This window comes from Aquarana catesbeiana, linkage group LG03, assembly GCF_042186555.1.
Source record: "Aquarana catesbeiana isolate 2022-GZ linkage group LG03, ASM4218655v1, whole genome shotgun sequence".
Taxonomy (NCBI): domain Eukaryota; kingdom Metazoa; phylum Chordata; class Amphibia; order Anura; family Ranidae; genus Aquarana; species Aquarana catesbeiana.
Genome location: NC_133326.1, coordinates 196657097 through 196678536, shown reverse-complemented (window position 1 = coordinate 196678536; position 21440 = coordinate 196657097). Strand labels below are relative to the sequence as shown.

General features: G+C 38.2%; 1 protein-coding gene across 1 annotated transcript in view; it reads right to left on the bottom strand.

Moving 5' to 3' along the window:
* CPNE8 (copine 8) overlaps nucleotides 1-21440 on the bottom strand; it is a 442845-nt gene that overhangs the window by 181681 nt on the left and 239724 nt on the right. Inside the window, exons 5-6 of the mRNA XM_073619694.1 lie at nucleotides 11535-11574; nucleotides 550-626 (exon numbers count right to left, since the gene is read on the bottom strand). Coding sequence (XP_073475795.1) covers nucleotides 550-626; nucleotides 11535-11574 — 117 coding nt within the window. The remainder of the gene's footprint in view (nucleotides 1-549; nucleotides 627-11534; nucleotides 11575-21440) is intronic.

Here is a 21440-nt window from a genome sequence, read left to right as displayed (position 1 = left end):
AAAGACATTTAGGTCCACGCAAAGATTTTAAAATTAAAACGAAGAGATCTGGCTCAATGGTGGGTAGCTACACTTTTGCCCTAGTTTTATTATATTATCCTGGATGTGAAGCCTTTCACTTATACTTCATATGAAGATATTTAGTGCTTCTTAATGGTGCTACCATCTGCCTCTACCAAGCACCATGAAAACAAGAACATTCCTGTAATGCAGGGTTTGATGATTGGGCACCAAAAGCGCATCATTTCTGAATATCAACTTTCTAAAAGGGATTACTGTAGCGATATTTAGTAATATCTGCCACTAAAGCATTTTGTGAACCTACTACAGGTACATTTCAATATCTTGAAAAAAAACTGAAAACTGCATTTGCTTTTTCACCGCCGCTAAGATATTTCTATCTAGATAAACCATATTCTTTAGTAAAAAAAAACAAAACAAAATAAAAAACACAATCACGCAATTGAATACAAATCAATAGCCAAAAGCCTAATTTCACAGGGAACTATTTTATGGAAAAAAAAAAAAAAAATCGGATATAATACATACGTTACAGGCTTCTCGAGATGACTTCCTTGAGATCCAACTATTTCACCCAAAGTGCAAAACATCTGACCAAGAAAGTCCTGGAGAAAATTAAGGAGATCAACATCAGTGGGGTACACAATTTACACTTCACACACACTTAAGGCTAGAATATTTCACTCTGCAGGAAGGGTATGTCACATGACTTAAATATATACATATTCCTTTCCTGTTTGGTTAATTGATATTTAAATTAATTTGCTGGGTTACAAGTACAGAGTTTACTTTGTAGGGCATTAGTATAGTGTATGTTATAGCCAACTAAGCTGTATTTTTCTTCAAGGTGGTACTACATTTAATTTTCTAGATCATATTCATGTTTCATCAGAGCCACTTGTAACGCTACATAATATGATGGGCTTTTTTTTCTACTAATGCATTTTACATTTTTACTAATGCTATTTAAGAGAAGGAAGGTTCTGGTAGTGCACATAACTAAGAGAAAATCTATTTTAAATACAGTATGTGCTGATCCTTTTAGTAATACACACATACTAAACCTGTTTTTACTCAAATCTCTAATTCCATGAAGCAAACATTTGAAAAAAAAAGTCTGGATATTCCAAACCCTATAATAAAGTAATAGAAAAGGTTCCTTTTTTAATATATGTATGGGCAGGGAGGATTTACAGAAGTCAATCTACCAATCAACTTCTTTACAACTGCCCTGTTGGATTTTCTCCGCTTGATCAACGCTGCTGGCTATAGCCAGAAGCATTAAACAGTATATTCTGAGGCTGATTGAACAAAAAAACTGACTCATTTATGATCAGCTTTAATGAGCCTTTTTGTAATAAGAATAAATAACACAAACAATTAATCTCCATAGTACATTTATTCAAACTCCACTAAATCCTACAAATCTTATTAAATAAACCCTCCCGGTGTTTTAAGATAAACAACAATAATAAAACTTATCGCATTGATCTGTCCTGTGGCCCAATAAGGTAACATTTTAGGACTGTGGCATTTTTTTTAATTAGGTAAATCAGTTGCCAAGATGGTAAACTTGAGTTGAAATTTTAATTACAAATAACAAATTAATCATAAAGCATGATAATATACTGAATGTAAACACATAAAATTAACCCTATACATTTTGCAAATAAACTAAATATCATTTTCAGCAGTCAAAGAAAAAAAGAGGGCTCCAATCAGTTGTAAACCTATATCAAGGCAGTCACCCTTTTAAGTGCAGACATATAAAAATATATAACTAAATAGATATAAACGCTCGCCTTGTGTGAACAGCAAATGAACAGTAAACAATCAAATATTTAAGATATTCAAATATAGTGCAATTCTTTACTTCTCCAGCAGACACCTTTTACTGGTTGGATAGTGTGAACTGAACATTCTCTAACATCATTTAAACTACTCACCTCTATGTATGCTGCCTTATTTCACTGTTACTCTCGGCCAGCCACATTTCTTTGGTTGGTCCCTCTTACTGCTGTGCCTCCCTTATCCTCTTTTTTGGCCTGTTGACTGACTCATGTTCTATTGCACATGAGTAATGTCCCTGAAACATCCATCTATATTCCACATATTTCATGTAACCTACTCTATATACTCTAGATAAGTTTTGATTCTGATCACTAGAGCTGTGACAGTACAGATTAAGGCGGTGGTCTCTGACCCTGAGGGATCTCACTGTTCTTTTAAAACATCTTGACACCCATTATACACTGGTGAATGTTTATATGCTGCTTCCGTTTGACCTAAACCATCTATTGCCCTGCACTACCAAATTGGGACAATTCTCATTGCTGGGGACTTTAATAATGTGCTTTCCATAGACCATGATAGAATGAGGGGTTATGATACTGTGACCACCTCTTTGAGGGACTGGGCGGAAAGCTATGGCTGGGTGGAGGTGTGGAAACACCCTTAACGGCATGAGTTCTCCTGTCCCACAAGACCCTTTTCTGCTTAGTTATGCGTTTCACACAACCTGAATCTCTGACCAAAGTGCCTAAAGTCTGTTACTTACCTAAAACCATCTCTGACCATGCTCCCTTGGAGCTGCAACTTCAAATAACACCTGTCAGGTCTGCACACTTGGTGTATGAGCCCCTTCTGTTTAGTTGACCCCATGGTGTCATACGAGTGTAAAGATGATATGAAGTCATACTGGCAGGAAAATGGTCAGGACGTCCCAGTAGGGGTTAGCTGGGATGCTTTTAAAGCTGTTATGCAGGGCTCTTATATCACACGTGTACGAGAACTTAAGAGGACCAATGATTCAAGCTTATCCACCTTGTCTCAAAGGGTCTCTGATCTTGAGGCATAATATGTTGCTGATCCTTCCAACTCTAATTATCAACAGTGGATATATGGTGAATAATCATGCGCTATAGCTCTTACCAACAAGACCCAAAAGAAATGACTGTACTCCGTTCAACATATCTTTGAACAGGGGGATAGAAATGGCAGACTGTTGGCTTTTTTGGCCAAGCCGTTCCACAGACCCTTTACCATTCCCAGAATTTTAGATGAAACTGGGTGCCTGCAGGAGTCCACTGATCGCATCATGGATGCATTTCAGCAGTTTTATAATGATCTGTATAGCTCTCGGGCACACTATATCACAGAGGGTCTACAGGGGTATCTACATACTATAACATTCCTGTCTCTTTTGGCAGAGAACAAAAAATATTCAGATGGCCCAATAACTCTTGATGAGCTTGACTGCACATTGAGGCAATTTTTCCAAGCATTAAATGCCAGGCCCGGATGGTACACCTATTGAGTGGTACCTGGAACATAAGGATTATGTGCTTCTCCACTTATTGTCTCTATATAAGTATATTTTGGAGGTAAAATTCCTGCCCACCAATATGGAAGAAGCCCTTATCGTCCTAATGCCCAATCCGAATAAGTACCTGCATTACTGTAAGTTCTTTCGCCCGATTTCCCTGATCTATAGAGATCTCAAGATTCTTTCCAAACGCTTAAGCCGTGTACTCAGGATTGGACTTTCCGATGGGAAATGTTCGATGACAGGCTGTTGGTGATAAATCCGACCGTGTGTATGCGGCTTATTGCTTATCAAACAATTGTTGTCGGACTTTCCGTCAACAAATGTTGGCTAGCAGCTTATCAAATTTACTGCTGACAAATGTGTGTTGTCAGATTTCCCAAGCGTGTGTACACAAGTTCATCAGACAAAAGTCCAAAGTACAAACACGCATGCTCGGAAGCAAGGACGAGACAGAAGCGGTCAGTCTTGTAAACTAGCGTTCGTAATAGAGAATTAACACTCGTGACGTGGCAAATTATGAAATCTTGAAATGCAGCACACAGTTCTCTTCTTCTTTAAAGGGATAATAATGAAGCTGCTTTGCTGGTGATTCTGATGGAGTTATTGCTAACAAATTTTCAAAGGCTTTTTTTTCTAGTGATATCAAGAATAATATTGTTATGCTTTTTTTTTATTTGGGCAAGTTACCACAACACCATTATCCTATAGTTTTTAAGATCAAAGATACAACTATGTTGGTGTCCCTTGTCAATTTTACATTGTATTTTTTTTTAAATGTAACTGCCTACTCCCAAACTGTCATTTGAAGTAAAGCACATAGCCAAGTATTATTCTCCACAATTTTTTTATTGGGCATTAAAAAAAGAAAACAAATAAAATTAGACATGCTATCTGCCAACAGAACTTAACCAAAAAGTGCATTCTATGCATCCAAAAATATAGAAAATATACCAAATCAAATCATTATTCAACCACAAAAATAATGTCAAAGCAATAACTCCAAGGCCAATAATAAATAACACGTTATCTCCTCTGATTCTGCAACATGGCTGGTTGACGAATGGCCATTCAGAAACTGAAAAGTGCAAACTGAAAAGCGTGAAATGAAAAGCGCGAAATGAAAAGCACAAAGTGAAAAGCACAAAATGAAAAGCACAAAATGAAAAGTACAAATCAACACTCACCAAACTTCTACTAACACAAAATTAGCAGAAGGAGCCCAAAGGGTGGCGCTAAAGAGGGTGGTGCTAAAGAGTACATCACTACGTTCATATTTGTTGGCCAACAATTGTGTGGCCGTGTGTATGCAAGACAAGTTTGGACCAACGCCCTTCGGACAAAAGTCCACGGTTTTGTTGGCCAACAATCCGATCGTGTGTACGAGGCTTTAGCATCCCAATTGAATTAAATTGTGTCTAAGCTAATTAAATCTGACCAAACTGGTTTCATACCAAGTAGATTTACTTCTATAAATTGTGGACATTATTTACTATCTTGCAGGATCTCAGTTCCTCTGATATCGCCAGAGTGCTCTTAGCACTGGACATGCAAAATGCGTTTGACTCAATTGAATGGCCCTACCTGTTCAAATTCTTGCAGAAATTTGGTTTTGGTGAAACCTTTATCTCCTGGATTAGAATTCTATATACTAGCCCGCAGGCTTGTATAAGGGCTGCATATTTGCTCCCTATACTATCCAAAGGAACAAAAGGTAGGGGTGTCCTCTGTTGCCCTTACTATTTTCCCTAATAATTGTACCACTAGCAGAACTCCTCAGGGTTTCCCCTCTCCTTAAAGGTATTATAAACTGTACTTTAGAAGAGCGAGCATCTTTGTACGCAGACGACATGTTACTGTATCTTTTCTTGCAATAAATATATATAGAAAAAAGGTATGCTTCTTGGAGTTTCTAGTATGGTATACTGTGGTATTCAATGTATTTCTACACAAATGAAGGTCATACAAATGTATTTAACTGTATTTACTATAATTGTTGCCAATGAATGGCTCAAGGCCATTTGTAAATACATTAACACATATAACAAAATAGAAACAATACACTTATAGTGTGTCTAATTTTGTAGTTATTAGACACATTATAATTGTATGTAAAATACATTTCCAGTAAAAAAAAAATCACAATTAAAAGCAATATGAGTAATGCTGGCTGTAAAAAATAGGCAGTATCATTCATGTCTACATAAGACCAAAAATAATTTCATAATCCAAGATTGATTTCACCAATAAAATATCTGTACTTATACAGCCAATCATTAGTACAGCACCAACAGAAACATTACACCCATACAATGGGAAACACATTTAGGTAATAAATTGTGATTGTTTACACCAGGCAACCTTTTCTGGTACAACATGGTTGTTATTTTATTTAAAATATGTTCAAACAGGTCAAATACACAGAAAAATAATCTACTGGCAATATTCCAAGGCTGAAGTGATTGGAGGAGACAACGCCGAGATGAAGCTTTTGTGGTGTCACACGACGGGGAAAGGTTAACTCTATCTAACCAAAGGGGTTTTCATACTTGATTTTTCTCTAATTCAATGTTACAACTGGATACTTCTACCCAGCCAGAAAAGAGATATATCTAATGACAGCATAGTCTATGCTACTGAGGATTATGGTGAAATGATGCCCATGCCTGTCCCCTCCATTTCTTCTGAGCAAAGAGCAAGGTTAAATGTCAGCTGTAGTTGAAACTTATAACAAACTACTTGTACCACAATGTGAACTTATAAAAGTAATAAAACAGAAATGTGTATAAAGAAGCAAACCAAATGAAATAAAACCAGATTTAAATGTCATCATAAAAAAAAATTTAAAAAATTCTGCTATTCATTAATTTAAAAGCACAGCATATGATGTCAGGAATCATGCTAATGTCTTATAATAATTATAGGATCCTATTTTACACTTCTAAATTTGTATCTGAAATTATTATAATTATACATTAATAATTAAGAACATTCACTAGTGTATAATTGGCTTCCATTGTTTCTTGCTAGATACATGTTCTTCTTGGGATAATGCTGCATTGTGCATGAGCACTGCTCTTTGAATATGACAATAGAGATATCTATCTTACTAAACTTGTTGGCAGTTGGATAATATGGCAGATATCATACATGTTAGTTATCCAAAATACTTTCTCTGCATTTTTTGTAAGTAATGATCTGTAACCCATGGTGATAATAACAGCAGAAAGACACACAAAAATCATTATTTTTAATCAACACTTGTTAATCAATCAACCCTGAGCCTAGGTTCAGACTAGTGTGATCTGAGACATCGCATGCAATTCGCACCCACACCGCAGGTGCCGATCACATGCGATGTCTGTGCGATGCAAGTTCAGCCATACAGTTGTATGGCTGAACTCACATTAAATTTGCTAAAAAAGTGCAGGGACTTTTTTCTCCCGCACTGAAATTGAATCGCATGGGTGTTCACACCTATGCGATCCGATTCCTGTGCGAGCTCACAGTTCGCACTGCGATCTGTGAACCGATCTGGGGGTTCTATTAATAGTGTATTGACACCCGCAGCGGTTCGCAGAGGGCAGTGTATACTGCCTGCGGGAGAGATGCGATGTGGGAACCGGTGCTGTAATCGCGCTGGTTCCCACATTGCACAAGTGTGAACCTAGTCTCAAACTGCCTGGAATCTTGCATCTTTCACTTTGAAATTTACACTGTAGTGAAATACAACAGAATCCCTCACTAGATCCCGGGACACCACATCCCATCAATTTGGTACTAAATGCATATTTGCAAATGAAAGATTATTGTCAAGTGACAGTCCTATCCGAACCATAGTTGTGCTACTTAGCAGCCTTAGTGTCCTCTCCTGGGTGTTTTCAAACAACCTCCCCCCATCCTGTTGCTATCAGTTAACAAATGGGCGATTGGTTGCTAGGACATGAAAAGTTAGGCAGCTCTTGCTGTTCGTCCAGACCTGCTGCACCTCCCACCCTTTGCCCTGCTGTGTAAAGTGTAACATGGAAGAGGGAGTTTGCTGTAAAGGGTGCTGAGGGCACTGATATGAAGGGAGGGCTGTGATGTTAAAGTGAACCCTATTGTAAGGATGGGGGGTTGTGATGTGAAGGGGACTCTGATGTAAGGGGGGGCATGATGTAAAGGGGGGTACAATGATGTGAAGAGAGGACTGTGATATAAGGGGGGGGTAGACTGTCATGCAAAAAGAAGACTGTCATGCAAAAAAAGACTGATGTAAGCGGGAGTGTCAAGGGACTGTGATTTTAAGGGAACTGTGTGATGGTAGAGGGTATGTGATGTGGGGGAGGGTTGTGGGGCTGTGATATTTTAAATGGGATGGGCTGTTATGTGAAGGGGAGACTGTGGACACTGATGTAAAAGGGGGACTGTGATGTGAAGGGATCTGTGTTGTAAATTATGGAAGGGGAAGCTGTGCTGTGAAGTGCATCTGTAATGTGAAGGGGGACATAGAGTCTTTTTCAACCTAACTATGTAACTAAGTCCATCTAGTTCAACCAATAAATAAAAAAAATAAATAAATCATACAATTCCATATACACAATCCTATATCCACAGTTGATCTAGAGGAAGGCGAAAAACCCCAGCAAAGTATGATCCAATTTGCTACAGCAGGGGAAAATTCCTTCTTGATCCCCGAGAGGCAATCGGATATTCCCTGCATCAAGTTTACCTATGCATAACAAAAAAAACATTTCCCAATCCTTGCGCAGGTCTTCCTTCACCTTCTTACTCAATATACAACTGGGAATACAGAGAAAATCTTTCCTGCTGGTGCTGCACTATAAGCAAGTGGTGACTTAATAAAGGTGGCCAGGCCTCTGAAATTTGTTGTCGTGGTAACTGTGACGCTCCACACTTCTCTCTGCCCCTCCTCTGCTTCCTGGTGTCATGGCTGGACCCGGCGCATGCGCACTCGCATCGGCACACTGAGGACCAGAGTTTTCGGCCACAGATGACAGGAGGCTCAATTGAGAGCTCACACAAGCCCTGGATCTTACAGCGACCATGGAAAAGAGGTGCAAAGGGTTGAGACATGCTGGCCTCATCTGGAATTATGTACGTGCAATTCTTGGTGACGCTTTTTTTATCATATTATTGAACTGTATCACACTACGGTGTCTGTGCGCTCTCTTCTTTTTGTTTTGTCAACTTTACCTATAAATATTAGTACCCAGTTATATTATGTCAATTTAGGAAAGAATCCAGGCCATTTTTAAAGCATTCTACTGAGCTGGCCAGAACCACCTCTGGAGGGAGACTACATTTTACTGACTGGACCGCCATGGTTTTTAATTCAATACCCCTTACATAAATCATACTGAGGCACCCTGCTATGGGCATAACCAGATTCCATTAGGACTGCAGAGACTCAGATGAACAAGAATAGATGGCTCCTTTTCTCTCTAATGCAGGCTTCGTATTCCAACCCGGTCTTAGACAGCAACCTGTAGTTTTTTTATAAATATTCTCTCTTGTTGACTCATGATATGTTTTAGAGGTATACCATAGTTGATTTAATTTGATCAAGTGTGTCCGGTTTTATGTTAGATGGATTTATGTGACTGAGTACAGATCCCTAGTGATAGAGGCATCATAGAAAGTGAAAAGGGCCTAATGGCTCCTAAATCTTCATTATGTGTTCTGTTCAAATGTACACACAGCATCCCTCCACCAAAAATGGATCCCCTATTTGGCAAACACATAATATAGTGATCTAAAAATAAGAATAGCCAAACACTGGTATACACTGAGAAAAACAAGCATATTATGTTAATGCATCTAAAATAAAATATGGTGTTTCTTATAAAAGCAAGATTTTTTTTGGAGATAACATTTAAAAATACTTTTTTTAATATGTAAAAACTATTAGGCTTCAGCAATTTTTTAATGAGACTATGAAGAAGACTATCCATACATAGGAGCTTGATCTACAGGAGATGAGAGCAAACGGTCTTCAATCTAACTGTGCAATATGGCTTTGCCAAACTTGACATTTATTACCATATACAGCAATGGTATGAACACTGAAAGGATTGTTATTCTCAGTGTTAATAACATTTTTGAATTATCTGTCAGTCACTAACTCAAAGATCACCATATTTTTAGTACTTGCTTTTGGTCAGTGAACACTACTATAAGCCTGAGGGTAAGCTTACACAGAATAAAAATGGTTGAGGCCACTAACTCTTTCTGAATGCCAATGCATTTACCAATTCCCCTGGGCAAACCAAACATGTCACCATAATTGCCTTCTTTTTCACAAGGTAAACCAGGGCTCACCTCTATGAATTTTAGGTGTATCAGTTGCTAGATATCAAAATAATTGCATTTTCATTGTAGCCAAGTATAGTAATTTTTTATGTTGAAACATGTAATTTTCACATGTTGCAAGACGTAAAAAACAAACTTAAGAAAACTAAAAGGCAAAGATGATTTATAATATTGTTAGTTTATTTGGAAACTTTCACTTAGAGCGGTGGTCAAACTTTTTAAAATGTAGATCTTATGTGTGGCTCTTGATATCACTAAGGGGCCCCTCACAATATTTACTGAGAGTAATGCAATAAAAAGCTGTCAGAGACTGAGGACCCACTGAAGGTGATGGTTAAAGACTATGGGCATGCTACAACAGATGGTCTGAGATGTACTATGTACTCTGTCCAGTTCTGGTCACCAGTCCTCAGAAGGGATGTGCTGGAACTGTCCAAAGAAGGGCAACAAAACTAATAAGGGGGCTGGAGGACCTCTCCCGTTGGAGAAACGAGGTTTGAGAGGAGATATGATAGCTATTTACAAATAGCTTAACGGCAATCCCAGCATAGGAAATAAACTATTCAGTCTTAAGGAGTGTAAGAGGACATGGGGCCACACAATAAGATTGGAGGAGAAGCGGTTTAACCTTAAAGTGTGCAGGGGGTTCTTCACTGTCAGGGCAATTAGGATGTGGAACTCTATTCCACAATTGGTGGTGGCAGTGGTAAGTATGGATATTTTTAAGAGACTCTTGCATGTTCATTTTAAATATCACAACATACAGGGATATGGGAATTCATTATAGACACTGACACACATACACCTACACAGGTTGAACTGGATGGACTATTGTCTTTATTCAACCCTACCTATTATGTAATTATGGGAATGTTACAAGATATTTGGGCACAGGAGACAGTCATAAATGAGGGAAAGGCTAAATGAGATTGCCAGAGATCACTGTTATTACCATTTCTTTACAAATGAATGCACATTTGTGTTTCCTACAGTCTCCTTAAAATTACTTGCGCAGAATTTGATACTTATCTTAGCAAGATCCATTATAAATTATCATAATAAAAAAAACAGCATAAAAAAAGAAAGTAGGTGGAAAGTGCAGAAAAAGGAGGACTATGACAAAGAAACAAACTTAAACCATTTAACTACCAGAATCCAGTCTTCAGAATGTTTTCCTTCATTGGCTTGAGTAAGCATCAAACAACGACTACAATCTGAAGGGCCCCAAGGGCCACACAATAAAAGCCAAAGGTCTGCATGCAGTCGCAGTGCTGCAGGTTGGGCATCAGGTGCCTGGGGTGACTTTTGCCCTTTTGTTGATGAAGTCATCAAGAATCAAGAAATGTAAACATTCTCTAATTGAAACTATGCAAATCCTGTATCTGAAGAATCGAGAATATCTATATTATTATTACAGGTATTTGTATAAGTTGAAACTTTTACAAAACTAACAAAATCATATTTGAACTCCACGGAGAAGTATCTTTTTTAGACCTAACCGACTAACTAATATATGTAACTCTACAGCATTTCTAGAAGGCAAGACAAGAAGATGGTGACAATGAAGACAGCGATCAAACAATATTCATTGAAATTATGGGCAGCAATATGTTTTTTTTTTGCAGGCATATACTGTATATGTTCAAATGAATTTCATACTATGTTTGAAGCATCCAACACATTTTTTTTATTGTTTGTTGATGTCAGTGGTTATTGATGCCAATAAAAATCTATTTGCTTCAAATGTCAGCTTTATATAGATTAAAAAAAAGAAAGAAACATAAATGAAAACACATTTTTTTTTTCTGTTCAGATGAGCCCCAAAATATTAAGCACATTACTCTATAAAATGAAGGACCATGAAATTTCAACTTACATGTTTTGCTAAATTGGGACTTTTGCAGTCGACATCGTATCTGAAATGAAACACAAAAATCAAGGAAAATCCAGTTATTTAAATTGTAATAACACTAATACTACCAAGAATAATAATACAATCAAAGTAGACAAATGAGACATGCATGGAAAATTGTTTTTCTTTTGTTAATGTACGCTAACCAGATTGGCTAGAAAAATCCATAGTTCTTTGTAACCAGTTCCCATAGCCCTATCAGAGTTTAAACTGTAATTTACCTGATTCTCCCAATATACATTTGAGGAGACGTACTGGTTTTAAACATGAGTTTTGCTAGCACATGATTGGTTAATTGATAAGAACACATTTTATGATCTCAGTGAACATTCACTTTGCAAAATGAACAGTCTTTATTGCTCTAGTAAATTAACCGCTATACTGTATATCGTTTGCATATTCACATACACACTCATGACCCTATTAACAGATGCATGTACATTTTCTATGCAAGGTGTGAATTTCTGCTATGAGAATTATGAAGATTCTATAATAAAAAATATTTATAATATTCAAGGTGTTCTTGTTCTTCAGTAACCAAAAAATGGAAAATCAAGATTCCTACATAACTGGCTGTTAGATGTATCAAAGTTTCTAGATATTGGTATTTTTATTTTTTAGCTCTCCTTCACCTAGTTGAGGGGTTTAGCCAACAAAGTGAGTTAATAGGCTTGAGAAATATTTCAGAACCTGGAATTAGAATGATAGAAAAACAATGCAGATGTGGCAAAATTACCAAAATACACTGATACAGGCAGTCCCCGGGTTACAAACAAGATATGTTTCTATAAGTTTGTTCTATATTTTTTAAGTGTACCTCCAGCCAAAAAAAAAATATTTTTACATTTTTTGAATAGCATAGGGAAGGGTTAATAACCCTGTAAAGTTTGTTTTGCTATTTGTGCCCCTGTTCGGAAGATTTCACCTCACTTTCTGTCCCTGTGATGATTGAATTTTTAAAATTTTGAGATGTTGTGGAAACAAGGATTGGTGATAGAGCTTCAGTGGAGACACTTTTTTCCCATGATAACTCTTACAGGAGTGAATTTCCCTTCTTAGGGGTAGATTTCCTCTCACTTCCTGTTGCGTCATTTCATTTGTAAGTATGAGTCGTATGTAAGTCAGATGTTTGTAACTTGTGGACTGCCTGTATATAGATCCGGGGGATTGAGGGAAAGCGATATTCATCATAAGAACAAAATATGACTTTCTACTGCCAAAAAAGGGAGAAGGTTAACAAGGGCAGAAAACTTTAGTTGTAAGTATTGAATTAATTCATTATTTGCCGAATCTAAAGTATAACATATGTAATGTATAACTGTAGGAATCAAATGGCGGCTTCATGGGGTCAAACTCACACCAATTACAATGGCACCTTAAAAAAGGGTAGTATATCACTGCCTTCTTATCCTCCTTCCTAAACAACAGACCCCAGAAGTTCACATGCCATGCATGAGATGACGGGTGCAATCTGACCCAAGCCGCTGCTTTGTTTACATTTTGGTGCTTCCGTTTCCGTACTTGCTGTGATTACACAATAACATTTCAAAAAGATGAATGGGGCCATCTCTTGAGCATCTCAATCTATGGCAGATGGCCCTTACATCACTAAAGAATATTACTCTGCATGTACAGACAAGCAGGGAGACCGAAATTCTGCCTAATACAGTGCCTCTTCTCAAAGTTATTTCAAAGTATGGTGAGTGTTATGCTAGGAATGCAAACACACTTGGCAGGCAATTAAGTGTTATGCTTGGTCAGACTTAAAGTGTAGACATGTGCGGTTTGTTTCGAATAAATATTCAGACAAATTTTTTGCTATTCGGAGATTCGGATATATACGAATACCCGAATTAAAGTATAAACAAAATTTACCGAATGCTCCAAATAACGAAACTAAATGAATTTCCGAAATCTGAATTGCAATTTGATTAAAATTTTACATCGAACTCCAGTCAAATTCTAACTGTAAACATATTTCTGAAATCAAACACTGTGTGTATTATTAGACTACCATTTTGAAATAATGCTATTTTTGTTAAGCCAAAGGTGATTTAAAGAGTCATTGTAATCATTTGATAAAGATTTTTCTTTTGTTTGTTCTTTTTGCCACATTCAAATCGAAAAAAAAATCTAAAGTTTTCGATTCAATCAATTCACAATTTATCGGTAAATTCGAAGAAAATTTGAAAAAAACATAAAACGAAAACAAATTCCGAATACGAATCAACCTAATTTAATGAAACTAAATAACTAGAGTAGCGAATTGAAACTAAACTCATTTTTCTGTCATGCACATGTCTACTAAAGTTCAACTATAATCAAAATCAGGCGATCTTGAAGCTGGTAATTGTCTGCCACGCAGACAACCTACTTCATAGCTGAACCAAATACCACCATGGACAGCTTATCAACTGCAGGGGAATGCATAGCCCTCAATCCTCCAGAAACCCCTAGAGATCACCCAGATCGGGGGACTCCAGTGTTACAAGCCACAATGTGATTTGTACGACAGACTGTGGGGGTGAGCTTATTCCTACTACAATGTCACCAACTACCTGGACACATAATTGACAGAGCATGGACACTCTGACAACTTACATGGTTGGTTCCTTGAGACTGAACCTCCACTGATATCCCTCACAAGGCACCTATACCCTTTGGCCATGACCCTACCACTCAACCTAAAACATAAAAAATGATAGCAACCTCCCTACCCTTGCTTTCTTTAGCTCAGATAATAAGAAACCACAATCCTGGAAAGACTATTAAATTTGTCTATACAAAAAAAAAAAGACTTTTTCCTCTTTATACAGGATCCAACAGAACCAAATCAAAACAGTGGTGAATGAACCTCAATCATAGAGGTAATCAGCAGCATTCATACTGAAATTATTACCCAAAGCTGTACCATACAAGACATTCAGAGGCACCTAGAAGACCTGGACAATAGGGGATCACAGAACCAGTATCAGAAATAAAAGCTTATCTGAAGATATGAACTAGTTAGACCTAACAGACACACTACAGGTAATATTTAAAGTGGTTCTAAAGGCATGCGTTTTTTTTTTACCTGAATGCATTCTCTGTATTAAGATATTAGGGTAAAAAAAACCTTCCATGAACAGCTCCCCCAAGCCCCCCCTCCTTAAATACTTACTTGGCTTCTCTTTCAATCCAGCGCTGTGCTCATCTGCAGCAGCACTTGTCTTCTCTCTGTCTCACAGGCACAGAAAAAGCAGTGGGAGCCATTTGCTCCTGCTGATCCCAATTACATCCTGTGAGTGTGGGGCAGTGCTGAACTGCACTGTGTGTGTCTGTCTAAAGATGCCATAGCCAGGTTTGGGAGTGAGCCCATATTAGTTCCCCCATAGCAAGTGGCTTGTAATGGGGGCATTTAGAGAAGATAAGAAGAGTGGATAGCACCAATGGGGGACCCCAGAAGAGGACTTTTGGTGGTGCTCTGAGCAAAAGTATTGCACAGAGCAGGTAACCATACCATGTTTACTATTTTAATTAGAAAAATCCCATTACAACAACTTTTTTCCTCTCATCGGATTGAAAAAGATCATGAGTTTAGGTGATCCAGAGACATAATATTTGTTCAAGAGACCCATTATAATTAAAAGCTGTTTGTAATGGTAAGGTACACAGTGATAATGTTAGATTAGGTCAAGTGATTTTTGTATTTTATATCAAGCTTTCTTAAACAAAAAAAATATATATTTTTAAGCTTCAAGATGGCAGCCACTGCTACGAAAAGACTGGGTTTGATACGTTTACATACTATGATTCCCTCACCAGACAGAAGGGCTGCTCAAGAAAAAGAGAAACCAGCAGAAATTGAGCCCCTGACCCACAAAAGGATAAAAAACAATGAGGTGTTGCCAAAGAAAATGATGAAAACCTGGTTCCCCATAATGACCATCAACAGTCAAATTTGTAGCCCGGTGTAGTGTCATGGGCTAGTGGAGTTGGTGTACTCTGAGGTTGTAGTGAGAAGCAACTACTTCACTGTGCATGTGTTCTCTGCAGATGCAACCCTGATAAAAGTTAGGGTTTTAGAAGGGTCTGATCAAGTTTGTCTGTCATTTTTTCAGGCAGTCTTGATGGGAACCTCCATCCAGCCCAATAGACCAGTGAGAGTAAACAGACTTGTGTCCCATTTACCCCCGCCTACCTCCAATCCAATCTGGTCTGCTAAAAAAAAAAAAAATTTAATTTAAAAAAAAAAAAAGGAAGGGATTAATCCCCCACTATCTAAGCAGATCGGATTGACGGACAGTTGGGTGTAAATGGACAGCGAAGTCCGTTTACATCTGACCGCCTATAGAGTAAAGCGGGCTCGGTCTGCAAAAACTGAGCAGGCATGAACCTGTCATCCTCCGCTCTGCCCTGATCAGTTGGGGATCAGCGGACAGATCCCCCGCTCATCTAAAAGGAGCCTGCTATGTGTGTAAGGGGTCTTAAAATAACACATATTAATACTACTGACCAGGATGAAATCTGCCATCCATTGTTGATTCATAGTGAGCTGGTTGCCATGTGTAACAGTGAAGGTAATGGTAAACCTGAAGGTAAATTTGATATAATGGCTCTGGGTGACCAATGCAAAGAGATAGGTGATAAAGGTATAAACCGCAAAGGTAAAATTGTGTGTGTGTGTATATATATATATATATATATATATAAACATAAATGTATTTTATTTGGATTTTATGTTATAGACCAACACAAAGTGGCATGTAATTGTGAAGTGGGAGGAAAATGATAAATGGTTTTCAAATTTTTTTACAAATAAATATGTTAAAAGTGTGGCGTGCATTTGTATTTAGCCCCCCCGAGTCAATACTTTGTAGAGCCACCATTCGCTGCAATTACAGCTGCAAATCTTTTTTTTTTTTTTTTTTTTTTCAACAAATATAAATCAGCATAACAAAAGGTATAAGAAAGGATTATGACAGTTTAACATAGAAGCATTCAAAAGCTAAGTACAAACAGTGTAAATAAGCTTGGTGGGGATATCTGTACAGATAGATGTCAGCTTCTTCCCGTATTGGGTCATACAAACAAAAAAGAAGTTCCATACAGCATCCATGCTTCTGTCTCAACTACATGTTCAAACACAAGGATGCTCAAAAAAAGTACAAATCGGAATCATAAAGAAGCAGAGATGAGAAAATCAAGAGAAAATATTGAATCATCCCAAGGTTTCCAGATTTTTTCAAATTGGGGAAGTTTACCTTCAATTTTTGCGGTTAAGTGTTCCATTTTACGCATATCTGTGATAATGGAAAGAGCGTGATGTAAAGTGGGAGCGGTGGTAGAAAGCCAAAGTCTAGGGATGGCTTTTTTGCTGCCAGAAGTACAAAAGACCCTAGTTTCTGTAGTGATTTAGGGATACCCGGGAAAGGTAGGCCCAAAAGAAAGTGTATGGGGTTTAATAGGATAGATGTGGCAAAGAGTGATTGTAATAAATTTTGTATCTCGGTCCAATACGCACTTAAGATATGACAGTCCCAGAAGATGTAAAGGTGCGTACCTACGGACTGTCCACATCTCCAGCACAAATCAGAGAGAGAGGGAGTTTGGGCATGTAACAACTCAGGAGTTTTGTACCAAAAAAATATTATCTTAATAGCGGTCTCCTTTTGTGCCACACATCTGGAAACTTTGAAAGTTGACTCCCAGATTTTACCCCAATCTAATAATGAGATTGACCTATTTAGCATTTTGGACCATTTTGTCATGTATTTATGTATGGAATCAGTTAAAGGGGGTACTGCCTGAAGTATTTTATATATGGATGAGATTAGTTTTGGTTCATATGGGCCATTTGTACACAGCATTTCAAAATCTGTGGGTTTTTCTAAGGATAAAGAGGGGAAGTTGGATTGGAAAAAATGTTTAATTTGCAAGTAAAAGTATTCTGTAGAGTTCGGTAAAACGTGTTTTTCTTTGAGGACTGAGAATGGTAAAAGCTTACGTGTTACTGGGTGAACTAGATGTCGCAGTTGAAATATACCTGCCTGAGTCCATGGAAGTGTTCGCAAGTAAGATAGTCCATCCGGGATTTCTGGGTTGTCTGGGTTGAAGAGAATATTCTGAAGAGAGGAGCAAGGTAAGGAAAGATGAAATTTATCCATATATCTTTTCCAGATAGCGTAAAAAGCATCGGGGATAGACACAAAGACCTTAGTTGGGGTATGAATTTCTTTGAGAATGGCCATAACATATAGCAAGGGTGTACTGGGGCAGTAATCCCCATTTCAATTTCAGCCCATCTATTTTCAGCTTTTCTTGAGGTCCATGTAATCAGTACCCTAAGGTGAGAGGCATAATAGTACTTGATGAAATCGCGGCCGGCCAACCCGACTTTAGCTCTAGGGGAGAGGACTACTGATTGTGCAATTCTATGAGATGCATTATTCCAAATAAAGTTAAGGCACTTTCTCTGGAGATTTTTCAACTGCGACATGGGGACTGAAACCGGGAGCGTTTCAAAGAGATACAATAATTTGGGCAGTACCGACATTTTGAGAACGTTAATTCTACCAAGGAGGGAGATTGGGATGGAAGACTAATGTTGTAGGAGTTTAACAATTTCTGCCAAAAAAGGAGGGAAAGTAGCTTGGTAGAGAGAGTGATATGAGGGGGTAAGATGAATTCCTAAATATTTCAGTGAGGTCTGGCACCATCTATACTTAAATCTGTTTTGTAAGGAGCTGAGCATATCTGAGGGTATATTGATGGGGAGAGCTTCTGTTTTGGTCTGGTAATACGAAAATCTGATAAGGACCCAAATATGGAAAGAGTTTCATGCAAGGCGGGTAGAGAAGTATCGGGATGTGTGATGGTTAGTAAGATGTCGTCTGCGAATAAAGAGAGATTGTAATCCTGATGTCGTAGTGGAATTGCCCTGATATTAGGATGAGATCTAATAGCTGCTGCTAAAGGTTCAAGACTTAGTATAAATAACAGGGGTGACAGGGGGCATCCTTGTCTCGTGCCATTTCTGAGAGTAAATCGTTGTGAGATATAGGAGGACAACTGGACTTGAGATGTGGGGAGGGAATATAGGGTTCGTAGAGCCTGTATAAAGGGGCCTGAGAATCTGAATTGGGTTAAAACTGCAAACATGAAGGGCCAACTTAATCGATCGAAAGCTTTTTGAGCATCTAAGCTCAAAACTATGGTGGGACGTTTGGTTCTAGTTATTAGGTCTATCAAATCTATGGTTCTTCTTGTATTATCTCCAGCATGTCTCGTGGGGACAAATCCTACCTTGTCCCTGTGGATCAGGGACTTTAATAGAGGGGATAATCTATTAGCTAATATCTTAGTAAAAATTTTGTAGTCAGAATTTAATAAAGCAATTGGGCGGTAGTTGTCGGGCAATGCAGGGTCCTTACATGGCTTGGGAATTACTGTTATGTTTGCATGTAAAAATTGTGAATGCGGAATGGATCCCCTGAAGAAAGAGGAGAATAGAGATTGTAGATAGGGGGTTAAAGTTTGTGCAAAAGTTTTATAATAAATATAAGGAAGACCGTCAGGACCTGGGGATTTGTGAACTGGAAGATTTTTAATCACCTCTCCTATTTCCTCCCCAGTAATCGGAGAGTTAAGAGAGGTTATATGATCGGCAGAGATTTTTGGTAGCGGTAGGGAATCCATGAATTTATCAAACTCAGATTGTGAGAATTGAGGATGCGAATCAGGACCTAAGCAGTTATATAACCGACTATAAAAGTCTCCAAAGACTTTTGACATAGCTTTCGGACAATATGTGGGGGTACCATCAGATTGTATCAAGTGGTCGGGGATCGATAGAAAGGGCCATGATTTTAATTTGTTAACCAGCATCCTGTTTGTTAGCGTAATCGTAAAATTTTTGCTTGGCCCACAACATAGATTTGGAAATTTGGTTCAGATCAAAAAATTTGATCCGATCCCGGATTGAGGTGACATTTCTCAATTTTTCCACCGTGGGGGAGGCCAGCAAATTTCTTTCAGCTGTCTGCAGTTGATTAATTAGGTCATTTTTGAGTTGTACAGAATCTTTTTTAGGTGAGAGCCCATAGCTATACATTCACCTCTAAAAATGGCTTTGTGGGCCTCCCACAGGGTGGAAATCTCTGAAACAGAGCCGTCATTAATCTGGAAAAATTCAGTTAGTTTCTGCTGTAGTTGGGTTTGAGATAAAGGGTTTTTAAGGAACGATTCATTGAGGCGCCAGTGGCAGGATTTAGTAGAAGACTTCGTCAACAGGACATTGAGATCAATAGGTACATGATCCAACCAGGTAATAGGATTTATTTCAGAAGAGACTACATGCTGCAAATCTTTTTTTGTTTTTTTGGTTATGTCTACCAGCTTTGCACATCTAGAAAGTGACATTTTTGCCCATTCTTCCTTGCAAAATCGCTCAAGTACTTTCAAATTGGATGGAAAGCATCTGTGAACAGCAATTTTCAAGTCTTGCCACAGATTCTCAAATAGATTTAGGTCTGGACTTTGGGCCAATCTAACACATGAAAATGCTTTGATCTAAACATTCCATTGCAGCTCTGGCTGTATGTTTAGGGTCGTTGTCCTGCTGGAAGGTGAACCTCCGCCCCAGTCTTACATCTTTTGCAGGCTCTAACAGGTTTTCATCTAAGATTGCCCTGTATTTGGCTCCAAACATCTTCCCATCAACTTTGATCAGCTTCCCTGTCCCTGCTGAAGAAAAGCATCCCCACAACATGAAGCTGCAAACCACCATGTTTCACAGTGGAGATGGTGTGTTCAGGGTGAAGTGCAGTGTTAGTTTTCTGCCACACATAGTGCTCTTGGGCCAAAAAGTTCAATTTTGGTCTCATCTGACCAAAGCACCTTCTTCCACATTAAATAGGAACTGATTCTGGACAGCCTCTTAAAAAATAGCCTTTTTTATTTAGAAAAATTCACATCAAAATCAAAGGTGAAAATCACAGCAGACTGAAGAGCTAACGTTTTGCACTAACAATAGTGCTTATTCATAGCTAAGAAGTGCGAAACGTCAGCTCTTCAGTCTGCTGTGATTTCCATCTTTGATTTTGATGTGAATTTTTCTAAATAAAAAAGGCTATTTTTTAAGAGTGCGGCTGTCCAGAATCAGTTCCTGTTTATTGCTACTAGCAATTGTCAGCACCTACAGCTTCCAAACAGAGAGAGGTTTACCTTCTGTTTGTCCTCCTGGAGCTGTGATATCTCCCTTTTCCTATTTCACCTTCATCCACATGTTTGCTGTGTACCCCACATGGCTTCTCGCAAAATGCAAATAAGATTTCTTATGGCTTTTTTTTCAACAATGGCTTTCTTTTTGCCACTCTTCCATAAAGGCCAGATTTGTGGAGTGCATGACTAATAGTTGTCCTGTTTTCAGATTCTCCCACCTGAGCTGTGGATCTCTGCAGCTCCTCCAGAATTACCATGGGCCTCTGATTAATGCTCTCCTTGCCCGACCTGTCAGTTTAGGTGGACAGCCATGTCTTGGTAGGTTTGCAGTTGTGTCATACTCTTTCCATTTTCGGAAGGATGGATTAAACAGTGCTCCGTGAGATGTTCAAAGTTTGGGATATTTCTTTATAACCTAACCTTGCTTTAAACTTCTTCACAACTTTATCCCTGACTTGTCTGGTGTGTTCCTTGGCCTTCATGATGCTGTTTGTTCACTAAGATTCTCTAACAAACCTCTGAGGGCTTCACAGAATAGCTATATTTATACTGAGATTAAATTACACACAGGTGGAGACTATTTGATAATCTGGTTCCACTAGATTTTAGTTAGAGGTGTCAGAGTAAAGGGGGCTGAATACAAATGCATGCCACACTTTTTAGATATTT